At 38.9% G+C, this 20712-nt stretch overlaps 1 protein-coding gene and 1 pseudogene across 2 annotated transcripts in view; one reads left to right on the top strand and one right to left on the bottom strand.

Annotated features, from left to right (window-relative positions):
- NEBL (nebulette) overlaps positions 1–20712 on the top strand; it is a 383839-nt gene that overhangs the window by 346852 nt on the left and 16275 nt on the right. Inside the window, exons 22-26 of one of the 2 annotated variants that reach the window (XM_005687916.3) lie at positions 390–482; positions 1689–1793; positions 2768–2939; positions 4322–4414; positions 5633–5782. In XM_005687916.3, coding sequence (XP_005687973.2) covers positions 390–482; positions 1689–1793; positions 2768–2939; positions 4322–4414; positions 5633–5782 — 613 coding nt within the window. The remainder of the gene's footprint in view (positions 1–389; positions 483–1688; positions 1794–2767; positions 2940–4321; positions 4415–5632; positions 5783–20712) is intronic. The other variant, XM_018057076.1, reaches the window with a different exon arrangement.
- Positions 9375–20417, bottom strand: LOC108637345 (annotated as a pseudogene).

Genomic DNA, 20712 nt, shown 5'->3' with positions numbered 1-20712 from the left:
ATGAATTAAAATAGAATGATTTAAGATACAAGCATTTTTAGACCTCTGATGGGTCATTGGTAAAGAATCTGCCTCCCAATGCAAGAAACACCGTTTCAATCCATGGTCTGGAGAGGTCCCCTGGAGAAGGAAATGGCATCCCACTCCAGTATTCTTGCCTGGGAAAAAAACCCATGGACAGAGGAGCCTGGCGGGCTACAGTCCATGGGGTCGCAAAGTGTCAGTCATGACTTAGTGACTAAACAACAACAAAGACCTCTGCTAGCCTCCTTTTTTTTCCACCCCTGCAGCTTCCTATCCTTGCTTAGCTCTTTAAAATAAGTACTCTGAGACTCTTGGTTAGTTGAATTGATTCACAGTGCTCTGTTTTTTGTTTTCCAAAATGATAGGTTTATTATAAATCTCAGATGGGAAGAGCTACAGCCTTAAGTGTAACTCCTGAAATGGAAAGAGTAAAGAAGAATCAAGAAAATATTAGTTCGGCAAGTTGTTTTATTCACTTGGGGCTATCATGAAGGACCTGTTCTTTATTATCTATTTGCAGACCAAGAAGCTTTTGTAAGATATGCAGAAAGTACATGTGTTATTTCAGATGACATCTGAAAGCCGCCACTGTCTAACTTTACATTGTCCTGAACCCTACTGATGTTTCCAGATGTGACCAACACTTATATTTAAAGTTTCATTTTAAACTGAATTTATGTTCATTTAAACAATGAATCATGTTATTTTAGCCAGTGTCTTTGAAAGTGGTAGTCTTTGATGTATAAGTTAAACAATTATTTTACAGATGTATTCCATTGAATGTTGATTGTTAAGTCCTCTCTGCAAAACAAAATAAGAAATGAATCATTACTCCAAAGTAAGGACTTAGGGAAAAAACAGTCCTTAAATATATTTAACACGGAAATCGGTTACTCATTGAAGTTCCGTGTTGCATATCAGCGTCTTATTTGGGGAATGCGCCTTCTCTCAGGACATATCAGGGCTTCCGTTCTGAGTGCATGTATGCACACATGTCCGCAATAATCCATATCCTGATCTTACACAGAATCAGCCTCACAAAAAGCAGTGTTCTGATAGTCAGATGTCAGAAAGAGCTTTATGCCTGGGACTCAGCATTTAGATATTAAACTGTGCAGCTCTCTAGTGGCATTTCTGCCCAGAGATGCTGACTGTATTCAACACAAATTACCTTTAAGCTGTGGTTGTTTAGGGGGAACCTAAGATGGATACTTAATGAGTCTTACCATCTGCTCTGGTCAAATGAAAGGAAATATTGATAGAGGTATGTTTGTTATGCATGCTTCCACAGTGTTACGGCGGAAAATGGAGAAATAGAGAAACAGAAGAAGTTTAGGTTCCATTTAGTTTTGGATTTTCCCTATGGATAAAGTATTTCCCACTTTTACAGACTCATGGTTAGTGGATGTTGGTCACTTACACATTTGTATTCAGTTGGTAGAGAGATTTAGGTCATCTTTGCTGTAGCCTTTAAAAGAGACCATCAAGGGTAAAGTTTTAGCTCATTATTCTAGAAGGAAATGCAATTCACTAAATAAGTTACCTGGGAAGTAATTCAGAATATGTTGTATATGCCTCACTCATTTGGAAAGCTTGGAAAACTTAGGTAATTTTTAAATTATAGTTGTCTTTTTGTGAAGTATGTTCTGTTATTTACTTTGCAGGTAAAATATACCCAGGACCAGAAACAGATGAAAGGTAGACCAAGTCTGATTTTAGATACACCTGGTCTCAGACATGTCAAAGAAGCTCAAAATCATATTTCAATGGTAGGGTCCAACAGGTCCTCCATCCGTGACTAATACTAAGGAGTGGCACCGCCCCATGCACCGATGGCATTGTTCACCATTAATCTGGATAACTAACAAAGCATGGAAAGGCCCATGGGCCCACCCTTTGGGGGGAGCTTTCTAATCTTACTGAAATGTACGGGAAATATTCAGTCTAATAAAATAATTTTTCTCACTGATTTTTTCGGGTGTGTTTTTATTTCTAACATGACTGCTACTATAAATGCTTTTTATGGAAGATACTTGCTTCGACTTTTTTTTTCCAATTAATATTAAGATGGAGTTTGGTGTGTTTACATGTTTAAAGAATATGAAAATATGTATTTTTTAAAAAACAATCTCTCGAGATATATTTTATATACCATAAAGCTCACCCATTTAAAGTATACAAAGTGGTTTCTAGTGTAATTTACAGAGTTAAACAACCATCACCCTAACCTAATTTCAGAATGCAAAAAACACGTGTTTTGAAGTATGTTTTTGTAACTATATACAAAGATTGTATATGTAGTTATTTGTAACTTGCTCTCTTAATCTAATTTTAAATAATATTGCTTTCTTAAATAATTGTATAGAAATAGCTTATCATTTTATTGCATACTAAAGTTTAAGAGATAGGAAATTAACTTATACCTAAGTGAGTACATTTTAGCAAGTAACTGGGATTTGAAAAATGAATCTTTCAACACTTCTTACTTATATACAAGCTTATATATTAAAAGAGCTGCCAACTGTAATGATGGAAAGCATTGTGAAAATGTCAGCACTTGATTTCTGATGCTTGGAAACTGAAATTTCATAGATTATTTTTGGAATAATTGGAAAAAATACATTTATGTAGAAAATAATCTAGATGCAGCTGGTATAGTAACTGTCTTTATACTCAAATTTTGTGAGCTGTGTAGCATTCAGGAAATTTCAGTTTGAGTTACTATGGTTTTTCCCTCTTTCAGGTGAAATATCATGAAGATTTTGAAAAGACAAAGGGAAGGGGCTTTACTCCTGTTGTGGATGACCCTGTGACAGAGCGAGTGAGAAGGAACACCCAGGTCGTCAGCGATGCCGCCTATAAAGGTGTCCATCCTCACATCGTGGAGATGGACAGGAGACCTGGAATCATTGTTGGTAAGCTGACTGGCCTGCTTGGCAGGTCTGCACAGTCAAAATGATCGTGCATTCCCTGTTTTTATTAGTGGAATTCACTTCCTTATTCATCAGACCCCTCCTCAAATGCATGATGTGGTGCCCAGGTGAAAGTGGACCAAAGGCAAAGTGTTGTTTGCACCACGTTGGAGGGAATTATTCATGGCCTTTGCCAGGTGTTATTGCAAAGTCATTCTGTAGTTGGACATTCTCTGTTTTTAATAACCTTCTGGTCTTGAGTGTTCCTACTTGCTACGCAAAGAAGCAGCCCAAAAATCAGACATAGGTGATAATGAAGATTAAGCAATTATTTCGTTTCCCTTTAGCTTACGTGGGCTTCCCTGGTAGCTCAGATGATAAAGAATCTGCCTGTAATGCAGGATACCTGATTTCAATGCCTGGGTTGGGAAGATCCCTGGAGAAGGGAACAGTTACCCATTCCAGTATTCTTGCCTGGAGAAGTCCATGGACGGACCATGGGGTCGCAAAGAGTCGGACACAGCTGAGCATCTTTCACTTTCACTTTTAGCTTATGTACTGATCAATAATTGTACTGCAGACATCGTCTGCATGGGTAACAGAACAGAAGTAACCCCATATAGGTCCTTTGACATCAAATAGACATGCCTGAAAGATTCTGATGGTTTCCACAATGTGAGTAGCTTTTTTTTTTTTTTTTTTTTTTGAATATTATTTCTGAACTGGGAGAGTAGAGCTGTCTGAAAGTCTCACAAATCAGAGAGAAAGGAGCCTCAACCTGCTGTTCTTTTTGTCATCCAGGGGAAATCTTAGGAACATAGTGTTGAACGGTGACAGAGTGAGCAAGGTTTGTACTAAAAGCTAAGAAAGGAAAGGAAAGATACTGATTTTTTTCAATTTGTTCAACATTTGTTTCTGTTGTAGGAAGATAAGTTTTTAAATTTTTGTTTTGTTTTCTTAGACAAAAACCTTGTAGTTGCCTCTTATAAATTACTCGCATGTCCTTAATCAGGAGTTTTAACCCAACATTTTCCCTGTTTCAGTGTGTGGAGAGCATGAGTGATGAGGGTTTGGGGATGTGGGGAGTGGTGTGGTGTGCATGTGTGAGAAGTCACAGGCTCCCTGTGGAAGGTCAACAAATAAACCATGCAACTTATATTTGATCGCAAGGTTTTTTAGCAAATCCTGTGAGTGTAAATCACACTGTGAGTGTGAATATCCCTCCATTCTTCTCTGAAGTCTGCTGCAGAGTGGGTTTGCCTATATTACATGCTTGCTTTTTGCATATGCCCCTTTTCAGACTTTTGTTTGGCTCTCTTGGGTGCTGACTTTTTTAAAATTTTTTAATTCATTCTTGATTTGTTGATTTCTTCCTTTGGTAAAAGACCTCAAAGTTTGGCGCACAGATCCTGGCTCCATCTTCGACATTGATCCCCTGGAAGACAATATTCAGTCTAGAAGTCTACATATGCTTTCTGGTACTGCTTATGTTTTGAGTTCCTCCCCATTTACATGGCTTTTGTCCTTAAAGTGAAGCTGCTGTGAGCTGTGCAGGTTCATTGTGCCTTCTGTGTAATGTGAATTTTTAAGTTTGGGCTTCAAAAACCCAAGAGAGTTGCTGTGCTATTTAATATGCCACTAACCATTTATGAAAACAAAACTTACAAAAGAGCTTTTTCGTATATCCTAGATTAGTTCTAGGTTTATTTTAAAGGTGTCTAGAGCTTACTTACACTTCCTTTTTATTAGTGAATATGATTTTAGAAATTCTCTGGGCTTTGAAATGCAGCTGTTTGGACTGCACTAAACTGCTAACATAAATATTTGTTTTATGAAAAGCACAACATTTTAAAGATACCATTCTTTAATTTAAGGAATTCTTTGAAGACTTTTATATAAAACAGAGGAGAGATTTTCTACATAGCACTGTGAATGTCTTAAAATAGGTTTTCAACTATCCTTAAAATTTATCTCTGAGTTTTTATAAAATGCAAAATTTGTAGTTTACATAGGAAGTTTATATGACTTTTAACTTCAACTGTATGTTTATAATTAAAAGTAAAACCCAAATGGTTTGGATATTTGGGTATAGCATTAGCAAAGGTTGATCTTTGTAGGCTTTCAGACCACATTTAGCAAACTGAAGATTTGACAGTTATGTGACTTTTTTAAACATATAAATAGATCTATCATTTAGGTCTTTCTCTGTCCCCTATTGTGACTCCAAGATTAAGTGTTAGCATTAACAAAATTGAAAGCCCAAGGCAAAGTAGAAATTCTAATATTTATATAGTAATTTGATCCACATAATCAGCCAAATTGTCATCCAAGTTTTCTATAATAAAGAAAAGGCAACAAATGCTGTATCATTAGTGGTATTTGAAAAGAACTATTTATAACCAAACTTTTGATAGAAATTTACTAATTTGCCAGTGTCTTCTTAGTTCTTGTCAACTTCTCTCTCCTTTAACATTTAGACCAAATTGAGTGTGAATGATGATTAAGTCATTTGTGTTGTTGATAATATGTACTGAAGTTTGGGAATGGATGGCCAAAGTTTATAATACCTGAGCTTTGGGGTTGCAATTTAATGAGGGATTATTTTTCTTCCTTGTTAAATTTTTAAGTAATTTTTTTGGTTTCTTTGTTCTTCAAGTCACTTAATCACAAATATGAATATTTTCCCTCCAATGTAGAAAAGGCGAATCTTTATAGGAGACAACGGTCTCGGTCTTACTCGAGCAGTACTTTTGGTACAGGGCTGGGAGATGACAAATCAGAAATATCCGAGATTTACCGTAGCTTTTCATGCTGCAGTGAGGTAACAAGACCATCTGATGAAGGAGGTATCAAACATTAACCACTCTCAGAAGTCTCTTTTAATGTATCACAAGTGTGTCTATAGCAAATTCTTCACTTTCGCACAAACATACGGCATGGATATATTTTAACATTTAAAATTATGTTTAGAAAGTTGAGTCTTTTTAAAAAACTAATAATATGCATTTTTGCATGCTTGTTTTTCCTACCTTTCCTCACTGTTTTCACTGAAAACGGATCTTTAATGACAACAGGGTCTTGGGATCTGCTACGTGAATCTGTTTCACAGGAGTTGTAAGTGATGGATATACACAGCCAGAGTAGAAACTTGAGTTCTGTGGAGTTCATATCTGATTTCCATTAAGGAAAATCAATCTTATGGTTATATTTGAGTGGCTAAGAGAGTGCTATGAATTTGTGTTTAAATATTGATATACAGTTGCAGACAGAGTTAGATCTTGCCAAAAAGAAATGGGGTATGTACTTGGGATATGAGATTTTTAAAAAATGGAAAATACTGTTGATTGTTAATAATCTTTGTATCTTATATTACTATCCTTGTCCTCTACATTCTTCTGTTTTCTGGATCCAAGCTGATGGCTTAGGTCTAGAAATCGGTCGTTGAAATTGTTTTGGATGTTAAACTTCTCTAGCTGTTATTAAAGGTTAAGACTAAGGTACAGCCACATTTTAGTGCCGTGGGGAGGGGAGAGGAATGAACACAGAACAAAAGGAAAACTGAATTTCCATTACAACCGAAGGCCATAGCACTGAAATCCCTAAGGCAGGAGATTTTGAAGTGGAGGAGTTTAACATCTTGGGAAAAGTAATGTGACTATGGACCCAATGAAGCTATGAAATCTCTTGCAATTGAGTAATTGTTTTTTGTTTTTGCACTTATAGGAAAAACCCCTTTGAGAAGAAAATCAATTACAGTCAATAATCTTAAATTGTACATTCAGACTTGCCTTAGCTTGGTAGAAAGATGTTTCTTTTTTAAATTTCAGATAAAGTGAGGTATAATTGACATATAAAATTGTAAGATATTTAAAGTGTACATCATGATGATTTGATATATGATACGTTGTGAATGGATTCTCCCCAATTAGTTAATTAACATATCCATTACCTCACAAATATATCTTCTTTTTTTCCTTTGGCAAGAGCACTGAAATTCTACTCTGTTAACAAATTTCAGACAGCACAGTGTAATCAACTATAGTCACTGTGTTATTCTTTAGCTTCTTGTACCCTATTCATTGTGTAGCAAAAATTTGTACGCTTTTACCAATTTCTACCTATTTCCCCCAGCCTCTGGCAACTGCTGTTCTGCTATCTGTTTCTATGAGTTTGACTTTTCTTTTTTTTTTGCTTGATCTTTGTAGAAAGTTTTTAAGAGTCTCCTTCCTCTATGCTTCTAATGTTTATGAACTAGTGCTTTTTTGTTGTAGGTAAGATAAAGGTGTGAGAGCTCCTCTTTCAGTGTCTGCTTATCTAACAAAGGATTCAGTAACTATTTTTTTGGCTTGGGGCTATTGATTTCTCTCTTCCATGTCCTCTGTGACTCTATAGGTACAGAATAATATTGATGCCTGGTAAGATAAATAAAACCCAAAGCAAACACAAGAATAAATTTCCATCAACCTTATTTAACTTTCTCAGTTCAACGTGGTAGAACTGATGTCTCTCACAAAAGCGATGCACTTTAGAGTCTTTGCTTCATCAGGGACCCTTTAACTTCATGTCTGAACACACAAACACAGCATTCATTCATTTAATCACCAAATGTTTGAGTGCTTTTTGTGCATCAGCCAAGAGCTCAGATCTGGCAGTGTACATAGCAGTGAGCAGCAGAGATATGCATCTGCTCTAAGGGGTTTGGAGTCTGGTGAAGACCCTGACATTGAGCAGATACTTACCCAAGTAATCTATAATTATGAACAGAGTAAATGCTGGGAGGGGAGCACGTGGGGGCCACAAGGGGGTACTCCATCTGGCCTTGATGTCATGGGAGCCTTCCTCAGGGAAGGAAGATTTGAGCCGAGATGTGAATGCTAAATGGAAGTGAACTATGCCAATGGGCTTTGGGAAAATAATGTTTCTCAGAGACAGAACAGAACACAGAAGTGGTGCATCAGTGAGACATTCAAATGGAGGCATTGAGCAGGCAGTTAGAGTCCAGAGGAAGAGGCTGCACTGGAGATAAATGGGAAGTCATCACCTGTGTCCGTGATCAGGTCTTGGATTCATCTGTGTGGAGAAGGAGAGTTTGAGCTCCCTCCTGCAGGTTTCTCAGCTCCGTCTGTGCCAGGGAGGAGTTTGGCACTTGTCTCCGATTCTGTTGGCTCATCTAAAAACCCACTGTTGTTGGTTTATCTTCTCTTCCTCCTCTCAAGCCCCCACTACTTTCTAATTATTTCTAGCAAGAGGACCCTACACTCTGCCAAAATGAATAAGAAATGTCTCCATTGAAAGAAAGTATACATAAATGTTATTATATTTATAATGGAATTTGAGTAAGAGTAACAAAGGGATGGGGGAGTCTGGTGGGCTGCTGTCTATGGGGTCGCACAGAGTCGGACACGACTGAAGTGACTTAGCAGCAGCAGCAGCACATGGTTAAGAGAGAATAATTACATTTTTTTCTAAGTGGAGGAACATCAGACTCCATGAAAGGTGGCAGAAGGAAGATTTTTGGCAGGAAGGAGTGTCTCCATAACTTAAATAATGCCTTGTAAGAAAAGCTGACTCCTTGGAGGTGTTTATAACCTGTCATTCTTAGTCACCTGTTAAAAGGCTTGTGTTTGGTGACATTTCCAATTTTGGAAAGTTGATATTGAGGTATGAAGCAAAAGTATAGATGTACCAGTAAGTTTTTATAACATTATCACAGTGGCATACCCACAGTATATCTAGGTTAATTCAAAAAGATTTGGGGATACCTGAGAATATGCTTCTAATTTTAAGTGAAGCAAATCATATTCTACTCATTGGTACCTTATGTCTGTATTCAAACAGTCAGTTACATATCTAACCTAATAAGTCCAAAAGTGCCTCCTCACCTTCTCCACAACATTCTGCTACTTTTCCAGGCCCCCGGGTTGCTAAGTAGCGACTGCGACTTTCCAGATACTAACTTCACATCCTTAGGGATCATCCTCCACACTTGTGTTTTACTCACATCCACATCCAGATCATTAACAGATCTTGTCAGCTTGCCTGGGACGAACACATCCAGAATTTGACTGCATGGCCCACCTCTACCCCCGGCCCCCACCGTTCCCCCATTTCAGCTGCTGCCCTCTCTGCCTCCAGTCGTCACAGAAGTTTCCAGATGAGTTTCCAGCTTCTGTTCTTGCCACCCCAAGCCACCAGCCCTCTCTCTGCCTTGGTCTGTTCTCCACCTGGCAGCCAGAGGCTCTTTGCTGCTAAGTCAACTTCAGTCATGTCTGACTCTGTGCGACCCCATAGATGGCAGCCCACCAGGCTCCCCTGTCCCTGGGATTCTCCAGGCAAGAGCACTGGAGTGGGTTGCCATTTCCTTCTCCAATGCATGAAAGTGAAAAGTGGAAATGGAGTTGCTCAGTTGAGTCTGACTCTTAGCAACCCCATGGACTGCAGCCTACCAGGCTCCTCCGTCCATGGGATTTTCCAGGCAAGAGTACTGGAGTGGGGTGCCATCGTCTTCTCCGATGAATGAGTCTACCTATTTGTAAAAATGTGACTGATGAAAACAGTGCAATCACTAGGTTATCACACTGTATGAGTTCAGTTGTCAAGAGGGAGCAACTCAAAGGACATCACACAATCTATAAACCAGCTGGAAGGAGCCATCCAGACTTTGCCCTGCCGAACCCTTTCTGGGCGATGATTAGACAAGTCCTCATAGATGGTATACTGTGTGCAGAAGCACTGATCAGAATCAGGTTTGGCATGGTACGCAACTGTATTGATGGTTTGAGTCACATCACTGTCTGGCTTGGGCTTTCTAATGAGGATCTGGCCCCCACCGGCAGCGACAAGCTTAATAAGGGTGTCCTTTGGATGGTGTTTGAAGGTTCCCCCAAAATAGACGTAACATCCATCAAACAGCTTTGACTACAGCTGTTCTCTGTTGAGCCTGCTTTTCTGTGGTCCTTCAGGAATTTCATACTTTTCTTCCTGTTCACATTCTTTGCTTTGCAGACATGTTTTCACTCATTCAAATTTTAGGATCCAGCATCCACTGAGAATTCCAAGCATACATTTCAGGGTGCTTTGAACTGTATCACCAGGACATGAGTTACTGTACTGACATGAGTTACATGTACTGACATGAATTACTGTACTGTCAAACTCAGCAGTTTTTAGCCTTTAAGAATCATTGCAAGCTCACTGAGCATTCCTAAGGATGATTCCTAAGGATGAGGCTCTTTAGGAAGCACCTAAATCTAATACCAGTTAGATCACATCATTCTTCTGCTACCATTTCATGCTGAATAAAACACAAATCCTTGCTGTTGCCTACAGGGCCCTCTTCTGACCTGGGCCCTGACTGCCGCCCTGAACCATTTCCTGCTTTTCTTGGTTCACTCATCCTCTCTCCCCATCCCAGTCTCCCTGCTTTTTACCCACCTTTGCACCTGTATGTGCCCCCAGCTTGAAACACTCTCTCTCCCACTGCATCTGAGCTATTTGCTTGTCTAGACCTATTTTTCTTCATATCTTTGCTCAGGATCGCTTGATCAGAGAGACCCTCTCTAACTACCAGATATAAAACAGGACTGCTTCTCATTCTGTCTGGCCCTTTACTCTTTGCTCTTTATTCATAGCACTTGACATCACCTGAGATATATATTTATTTGTTTATGTGCTTGTCTGTCTCTCCTAACTAGGATAGATGCCCATAGTGAAAGTGAAAGTCACTCAGTTGTGTCTGACTCTTTGCGGCCCCATGGACTATACAGTCCATGAAATTCTCCAGGCCAGAACACTGGGTAGCTTTTCCTTCTCCAGGGGATCTTCCCAACCCAGGGATCGAACCCAGGGCTGGGATATTGGCTGGTTTGTTTACTATGACTACTCTGTCTCTAGATCTTAGAATAAGTACTCGGCAAATATTTGGTGAATAAATGAAATGGTCAAATGAATTTTTTTCCACTTATTCCACTCCATTTTTTAAACCAATTGAGATATAATTGACATATAAAGTTGTATTAGTTTTAGGTGTACAAATATTAATATCTGAAAAACTAGAATGCATATATAAATATATGTAAGTTTTTTTAAAAAATATGAAATTTTGTTATGCAAGGCCTTCAAGAAAAGCCTTCCATTTTTGTTTTGATATGTTTCAGTGACATTAAAGCATAGCTGAAAGAGAGAAAAAAAGACCTGAAAGTGGAAACATTCCCAGGATAGTTTCTTTTCTGGTGCGGAGGCAAAGAAGTAGTACCCATGAGGTCCTGGTTGCTTTGAAATTTGGGGTCCCCTTTGAAATGCATGCTGTGCTGGGCCCTGGTCAGGAGGTGCTGAGTGAGTCTGTAGAAGGAGGTAACTTTCATGGTGATGACAGCGGTTTGATGAAAACCTTTAGTGTCCTCAGTTAAAACACATACATTTGTTTAAATACTATTCTGAAAATTGGAAGGGACTTTAGAACAATGCTTATTATTGGCAAGATGGAGAAAAAAGAGAATGTTTCTATTTAGAGATGCCATCTTTTTCTTTATTTCAGATTTTACTGATTTCTTTCCATTTAGGTTAGAATTTCATGTGATAAAAAGTATGATGTCCCAGAGATGTGACCTTTCATGTTGGGCTGACTCCCTGCTGTCGAGATGGCGTGTATGGTAGCAGCTTATCCTGTGGTGGACAGAATGGTGTGCAGGGGCAGGAGGCTTCATCCCACTCTCGCACTCCTTGGTCTGGGGTCTCGGGAGGTCACCTATCTTACCCGGCTCAGATTCCACTTCTGTAACAAGTAGCTTTTCTAAGATGTTTTACATTTCCTAAGCCAAGTGCCATAATTGAAATAAACTCTTGTTTTCTGCTTTCTCTTCTTTTCTATGTATGAGAATGTGTTTATGTCCTGAAGGTGACCTGCTTTCCTTTGTGTATTGAATGACTGGACAGTTATGAGAATTATAGTTTTGGGGTCCTTTTTCTGAGTTACAGGAAATTTAGGTTGTTAGGACAAAGGGTTAAACAATCAGCTCATTTCCTTGAGGCAGAAGTACAATGTTTTCATTACTCACATTTGGTTTTCATGAGCATTAACATAGCAACCTTCTCCTTTGCGTTTTTATCATTGTTGTAGTTATGCACTTCTCATGATATTTTCCCATCTTGCTTTGATTGCTGAATATTTTCATTTTCTTATGGGATTATTTTGGGCTTTCTTTAGTTTTAGGTCTACTTTCTAAGATATTATGTTACCAAAGGGCTTGCATTTTCCATCTCTACTCTGTTGCCTTGCTTCAATAAAGGAGGCTTTTATTTAAATGTCATCTAATTTTGTTTTGATTCTTGAATGGTATTATTTGAAATTATCTTTATTGCCTTTTGGTACTAGATTAGGTTAACTTATTTTCATTTGACACACATTTCCTTGAGTGGGAATAATCCTGATGATTTCTGCTTATTTCACTGCAAGGTTTTCTTTGATCTTTGTGTTTGTCTTTAGGTCACTTGCCGGCAACATGTATTTGCCTTCTGGTACTGCTTTGTATTTCTTTGGTTTCTTTTAATTCACAGTGTTTTGTATTACTTATATTTTTATGTGTTTGCCATCTCACCCAGTGTTTACTCTTCTAGTTCAGTTTTGCTTCAGGCATTTTATGTGTTTCTATTTTCCTCTGGAGCATAAAGGGGATGGGCGTGTGATGGGGAGGAAAAGCAGATGCACTTTTCAAAGCCGACCTTCTCAATGTCTCAGCCTTGTGAACTTTTCCATTTTGCTCTGGAAGGATCTTATTGGACGAGAATCCTCATTCTGCCTTAAGTGATGGAAAACAAGTTTCTGAATTCTGGGACAGTCCCAGCTAGGCTGTGCTTTATAGCATTCCATTCCATATAATATATCCTCAAAAGAGGTTAGGTTGCAAGAGATGCTTCAGTACCTTCTGGAATTCTCAGTATATGGTCTATAGATGTGCCAAGAGGGCAGTGCACCAACTAGATAGCCAGCAGCCCTGGTTAAACACCCATAATTCCATTTGTCCATTAACCAAACGTTTATCCGGTATCTCCCATATTTGTGAGATTCTGGAAACACAGATATAAAAGATAAGGTTATTGTCATCAGTGAACTTGCTTTTTGGTGGGTGAACCAGATGCATGAACCCATTGTGCTCATGAAGGCATTGTAATGGAAAGTTAGAATCAGCCAGGCTGACTGATGGGAAAGAAGTGTTTTAGGCAGAGAAGTAGCATGTGTGAGAGAGTATAGCACATTGGAAACTTAATGTATTTGGCATACATTAAGCCCGGGGACTGTGCATCTAAGAGATGAGCCAGAGCTGGAGAGTGGGTGCTGCTGAGCCACTGTCTCTTCAGAGGCAGAGTTCTGCTGAATATAATTGAATATGGTTTCTTTGCATGTTTCCTTGGACTTCATTGTGCAGGAGACGTAGAGGCAATTTAGAGGACCAGTTACCTAGCCTGGTAAGCCACCGAGTCTCTGCCTTAGAAGTTTAATCTGCTTAAGCATCCATTTTGCTTTGAATAATCTAGATTTTACCAAGAGTCTTGACTCTTTGGGCATCAAATGACCACAAGGTCTTAGTCTTCTGGAGGGATTAATGGTGTAGAGACAGCCTGGTGGATTTTTTTTTCAAATATCACAGCTACTCTTATTGTTAACATTTGTCATTTGTGTAGAAGAGCAGAAACACCAAAACCTAAGCACCTTCGTTCCTACTCTAAGACTCCCAGACTCCAGACAAAATAGTCAACAGCTGGATATTTACTAGGCATCTTAAATCTTATGTCTAGAACCAAAATCTTACTTCCTATCTTCCCCACAAAACACACAAACATCTGCTCTTGCCTTTGTTCACCAGCTCAGCTGATGACACAACACTTCACCGCAGTACTGAGGCAAAAACCCTGGCCTCGCCCATTACCTTTCTTCCTCTCACTTCACATCTAATCCATCTGTAAGCCTGTTGGCTCTGTCTTCAAAATCTGTTTATGTCTCATTCAGCCATGTCTCACCACGTCCACTGCACCCCAAGAGGATCACCATTCTGTCTCCTGGAGATTGCAGATATTGGCTCCTGGTCTTTGTAATTCCATTCTTACTTTTTCAGGCTGGCCACCACTCGGCTGCCAGTGACCTTTAAAAACTTGCACCTGATCTCATTACATCTTTGTTCAAAATAATATAATGGCTTCTCACACTGTGTCTAAAAACTGAGATCCAGTCTGCAACGTGTCAAATCGTCTGGCCCTTGGTCTTGTCCCCTGTTCATCTTCTGGACTACCTGCTCCAGCCACACAGACCTCTGAGCTATTGATGTTAGGTGTTCTCACGTGTGGGCCTTTGCAATCTCTGATGCCTTTGTCTGGAGCAGTCTATCCCAGATATTTCTGTGGTTTGCTCACTTCCTTCAGGTCTTTGATTAAATGTCAACTAATCAGAAAGTGGGTGACAGAGGATGAGATGGTTGGATGGTATCACCAACTCAATGGACATGAGTCTGAGCAAGCTCCAGGAGATAGTGAAGGGCAGGGAATCCTGGCATGCTGCAGTCATGGGGTCACAGAGTTGGATATGACTTAGTGACTGAACAACAGCAACAACAAATCAGAAAGGGTTTTCTTGATCACTCTGCCTTGAAATCTCTCAACCCACACACACTCATAACTATCGCTTTGCTTTGCTTTATTTTTCTCTATATATTTTCTTAAGCTCTGCTGCTGCTGCTAAGTCGCTTCAGTCGTGTCCGACTCCGTGCGACCTCATAGATGGCAGCCCACCAGGCTGCCCCGTCCCTGGGATTCTCCAGGCAAGAACACTGGGGTGGGTTGCCATTTCCTTCTCCAATGCATGAAAGTGAAAAGTGAAATTGAAGTCACTCAGTCATGTCCGACTCTTTGCGACCCCATGGACTGCAGCCTACCAGGCTCCTCTGTCCATGGGATTTTCCAGGCAAGAGTACTGGAGTGGGTTGCCATTGCCTTCTCTGTATTGAGGCATAATTGACATATAAATTTTGCACCTATATAATCTATAAATTTTGATGAGTTCAGACATGCACATATGTCTGTGATACTGTCACTACTTTAAGGTGATGAACATGTATACCACCTCTAAAAATTTCCCTGTGTTCTTTTGTGTGTACATTTGTGTGTTGTGATAAGAACACTTAACATGAGAACTACCCTTTTAAAATATTTTAAAGTGCGTAATACAGTACTGTAAACTGTAGGTGCAGTTTAGACCTCATATTAGACATTCATGTGTATTGTAGAGTATATAAATATATTCTACTTAACTTTGATCTGAAATTTAAAGAAACAGCTTTGCTGCATGTGTTAAATCTCTAAAACTTGGCATTAGTCTTTAATTTATTAGTGTTAATTAAAGTTAATTTGACTTGAATGTAGCCTATTATATTTTTTAAAAAAGAAGTCATGTAGACTGTATCACCAGAATGTAACATTGAGACCTATGTTTATTACAATACCTGAATCAGCTAATGACCTTTCATAACCAAGACATCAGTAAATTATTCCTACATTAACACTTCCATTCTCATATAAATAATTTTCTCTCAGTGTTTTGTTTATTGAGGACATCTCTTCTCAGTAGGAACTCAATAGAGTAGACGTGCCCATCAGAATTCTGAAATTCATGCCTTTTATGGCCCCTCTCTTGGTGTACTCTAGCTTCTTGTTTAATCATGAAATACGTGGAGTCAGAGAATTGAATGGACCATGTGGCTTTCCTTCCGGTGCCTGGAAGAGGACCAGGAGCGCTTGCTTGGTGAAGAGCTTGAACAAGTCATCGCTTTCCTAGGCTCAGTGAAGACCACTGGGATCTGCCTTAAGTTCCTAAAGAACAATAGACATCATGGAGAGCTTAATTTGCTATGAAACGGGAAACAGAAATGTTAAACGCAGGCACAATAATAAACTGCTAGTGTATTTTAAAGGGATGGGTATGTATCCAATCAGCAGTGTTTCTAAATATCTGTTAATATGAATAGTGTCCATAAAGTAACAATACTTTGCCCAGTATTCACATTAATTTTTTCTGTTGATTCTGTTTTTCCACTGAAGATTTCTGGTTTATGATTTATAGATGGTTTTCTGTCCCAAGTTCCTGTTATTGGTTTTCAGTGATGAGCATTTTTAAAATTAGATAACCAGAACAGCCTACAAGAAAATACACTCTGGATTTTAAACTCTTTGCCTTCATTTAAAATAAGCTTTCCAGGATTTCTATTTTTGCCACTAATTCAGTTTTGTGATTACTGATTGACAACCCTTAATCCCCTGAAAAAAAATCCAATCCTTCCCAGCCTGACTTCTGTAAATAAAGTACATTCAATAAGAGAATCCCAGTTATATTATTTCCCTTCTGTGTATTTGAGTGTTGTTTCCCATCCAGTTTTGAGATGTCTGCTAGAATCTGTCAAAATCTGTTTAATATCTTCATTTAAGTTTAAGGCTTCTCTGGTGGCTCAGATGGTAAAGAATCTGCCTGAGTGCGGGAGACCAGTGTTTGATCCTTGGGTTGGGAAGATCCCTGGAGAAAGGAATAGTTACCCACTTGCCTGGAGAATTCTATGGACAGAGAAACCTGGCAGGCTACAGTCTGTGGGGTCACAAAGAGTTGGACGTGACTGAGCAGCTAACACTTTCACTTTAAGTTTAGGAAGGTTTAAGGAGTTGATTGAAATACTGAATTTCTGTGGTGAAACGAATCTATAGGAAAACAAATGATTCCTTTATAAAATAAAATCCAGTTAGTAGAATATTACATAATTATATTTAGCCATTTAGTCAGTACATCTAGCCTGGCGGGGGAAAACACACAATGTAGATTGTTACAAACTTTTCTTTAGTTCTGTTGCTCCCCCAAGAAAAAGGTTCAGGGCTCTGACTGAATTTGAATTCCTTAGAGAGACTCATATTCCTAGTATCAATAGACTTGGAATGAAAGAAACATCATAAGTTTCCTTTTCTGAGTGTGAAGTTGGGGAAAGGATCAAATACTAATGAATAGCACTTGTTCCAAGATACACATGTGTCTTTCATTGATTTGCCAAAATTAAATCAAAGGATTCCATATGTGTGTGAAGGAGAACCATCTGACACTTGAAGTAGCAAACAATAAAACTTTAAAAATATATTTCCTGTGAAGCTAAGTTGATTGGGAAAAAGAAGGTTTGATCATCAAGAAGGATATAAATGTGGCCATAGCATCTGTGTCAAATGAGTAAGCTTTGAAAGAGCTTTATGAATCGTAAATGGCTACACGTAAAGGAGAGACTGGGCATTCTTGCTTTCTGTTTAGTATTTTATTATTATCTATTATTAAGTATTGTTGAACATTAGCAATGAAGATGGGAAGTGGTAGTTTTAGTTTTTATATAGATCAAAATTGAGGTCCAAGTTGGGTAATAGATTGAGTGTACATATATATTTACATTTCTGTCTTACACATAAAACAATCAAGTTGTAATCTTATCTTTGTAGTCACAAATTTCCCTGTTCTCCCCCAACTTCCTATTTCATCCAGGTGCCCACATCCTCCCGCCCCAAGCCCCAGGCTAGTAGGTCATCGGGGTTGGATCGGGACTTTACAGGAACTACTTAACATGTCCACAGGCTGGTACAGCTGGGCGATGGATCGAGTTTCTGGCCTTCATTTTTCTCATTAGCTCCTGCCATCCAGGCTCCTTGTTATGCGCTGCTTCTCTTGTGACCAATGTCCTATTTCTTATTGTCTGATCTCTGCCCTTCTCCCAAACGCTCTGTTTATGCTGCATTTCTCAGACATTCTGGTTCTTGATCTTTATCTTACACCATATACCTGACCTTTGTATACCGAATTTATTTACTGTTCTGTCAGGCACTTTCCTAGAGCCTGTCTCAATGTGCTTATAAATGTGTGCCTTGAGCACAATGACCCCTTATTCACCTTCCTACCTGACTGAGACTTTTCATACCTGTCTATTTCTCTGGCCCCCACCACTTACCTTGAACTTAGAGCTTGGAAGCCAGACAATCCTTGACATTCAGTTTTCCACATCTCCCTATCTTCAAATCATATCAGAGGCACATTGCGTCAGTTGCATAAATGTTTTTTCATTGGTGGAAAAACATGCCTGCTTATTCGCAAGTGTAATCAGTACTGAGAGGTGTCTAGATGTGATATTTAATGTGGCTTGTTACTAAGGCAGTCTAATGTAAAACTATTCAGGAAGTCCTCGTGGACTGATGATGTTCCTTAAGAGTTGGCATCTTATTGGCGCTAGAATAAACTAAATGCATAGTCCAGTTTTATATCTTTAACAATATATTACATATATTGATCCAATAAGTATTTACAGAATTGCTTCTTCAATAGCGTAATGAGATTTTCTTTCATTGTACTTGAGTAATGGTGAATCTTGCTATGTAAGATTGACTTACACAATGTCAGCAGTAGTGGTCACTGAGGAAAATTGGGATTTGCTGTGAGATGACTTTTCAGTCATGGCATAATTTGTGTGCAATAGCTAGTCTTGGCGGTACGGCTTACCTAAATGGAAACAGTGTCCCTATCTACCTGCTGTCCTTAAATTCTTTATTGCTTTCATCTTATGAGAGAACTGCCCCAAATTGTATAGTTCTTGTCAGGAAACCACATACATATCCACAGTGTGCATCCTATCTTCTTCCTTTTTTTTTTTTTTTTGGTCTTATTTTGGAGGACTGTGTGCATGTGGCTGTAGATACAGATATGTGCAATGTGGATTTTGTGCCTTGAGAATATTATTAAAGACTCTCTAATTTGGGGCAGAAATTACTTCCTTTTCCGTCAGTGACAGCCCTGCTTGTATTTGTGGTTTGGGTTATGGTTATAGTTGGGGAGATTATTCTGGCTTTGATAGCTAAAATTTAGAAATACATCTGAGAAAAAACACTATGCAAGTTGAAATTCAAATGTAAATGTAGGAATGAGTTGACTAGATTATTCTGAAGCAAAATAGCAGATATTCTTCATCCAAAGCATTCTATTTCTATTCGAACCACATTATCTCACAGCTCAGTTCTGTCAGTTCAGTCATTCACAGACTGAAGTTTTCCAGAGAAAAACCAGTTAGCTTTGAAATCAAAACGCATTGCTTTTCTGGTTTTTTGAGACTAATTACGTTTAGCTGGAAGATAATTTAACATATAACTAATTTTGTGTCTTTTTCAACATTTAGGAATTGCAGAGTCCCAAAACAATATTTCAGAAGTTCTTACTCGAGAAAACTAAGCCAAATATATAAATAAAATGGCCAAATGTATGTATGTATGGTTCTGAAAAGTACACAATTCATATATATTTTTCCTTTTGTGGTGAACAAGTAATTAGGAATATTTAACTAGCCAACATATTTGATTGAAGCAACATTTTAAGTCTGTCATTTAAGTTTAGGGAAGAAAATGTTTAGGTCGTCTCCTGGGCTTAATTGTATTTTTGGCTAGATTCTTGATACATCTGTGGGAATCGATTTGTCACTGTGCTGATGATGACTTGAGGCAGTCACATTTTTCAGGCTGTTTCTACAGGATGATTTTGAAAATTGTTAGGTGGCATCATGATGGGGGGGGGTCTTTGCTGCTTACTGGAAAAGCAGTTCAAGTCATATTAAGAGATGTGACTTGAACATAGACTTGAAATTATTCAAACGGGGAAAGGTGACTGAATGTAGTCACCCTGGGTAACGTAGGATAGTACTGGCCACAGGAAGAAGATAAAACACACATCCACATGCATACTTCAGAGACTTATCAGAGGCCAGGATGACCCTTAAAGACATCGCAAAGCTGTTGCTTCAGAAGTGATGCTGCTGTCAGTGATTTCAGCTTGCTTTTCCAAAAGTGAATGAATTATTCTCACTATAATTTGTTCCAGGGATGTTCAGGCACACTCATCAGCCACAGACATGGGAACTTCTTGTGGAGTTTGTACCCTACGTTTACCACAAAAAGTCAGTGACAGCTGAAGTTGCCTCTGTGATCATACGAAGCCTGCCTTGTGCTTCTCCCCATTAGACCTCATTCTGTGTTCTTCCCCTCCCCATCACTCCCATCTGCCCTGCTGGTGGGAGTGTGTGGTTGATGCTCACTCTTCTGACTAGAGTCTCCATGTCTCCATGTCTAGAAGCTCCTCTCCACACCGTAGAGCTCTTCCACATTTCTGAATTCATAATGCATATTTGTAGATTCATCTTTTGCTATCTTGTCATTTTGCCCATGATCATGTTGATGTGGTACAGCCCAGAGTTTAGTTTCTGGAGTCAGATTGTTAGTATTTAAATACTAGCTCCTATGTAGCTCTGATATTTTTGACCAAGTTACTGAGTCTTGCTAACCTTTGGACTTCCTGTCTGTAACGTGGGCATTTACTATCTGTAAAGTGGTGACGATTCCACCAGTTTGTGTACGTGAAACACTAGGCACAGGGCCATGCATGGTTTAAGGAGAGGAACCAACTGTGCCAGTTTACCCAAGACCAAGAGGGCTCCTGGGAAGCAGAACCGTCCGTGCAAACCTGAAAAGCAAGCTGAGTTAGTCCCCCTAGTTGTAAGCATTTCCTTTATATTATTCAAATTTATTGTATTTATATTTTGTATTCCTGTGTTACATCTTTCCCCTGTTAGATTTCACAGAGGCTCATATCTAGGTGCTTGTGTACTGCATTTTCCTAAAAGAGATTTACATTACCTTATGGTAATAAAATTCACATACAACTAGAAAATTAAAGATG

This window comes from Capra hircus, chromosome 13, assembly GCF_001704415.2.
Source record: "Capra hircus breed San Clemente chromosome 13, ASM170441v1, whole genome shotgun sequence".
Classification (NCBI taxonomy): domain Eukaryota; kingdom Metazoa; phylum Chordata; class Mammalia; order Artiodactyla; family Bovidae; genus Capra; species Capra hircus.
Note: the sequence above shows the minus strand (reverse complement) of the source record. Positions and strands in the feature narration are given on the sequence as shown.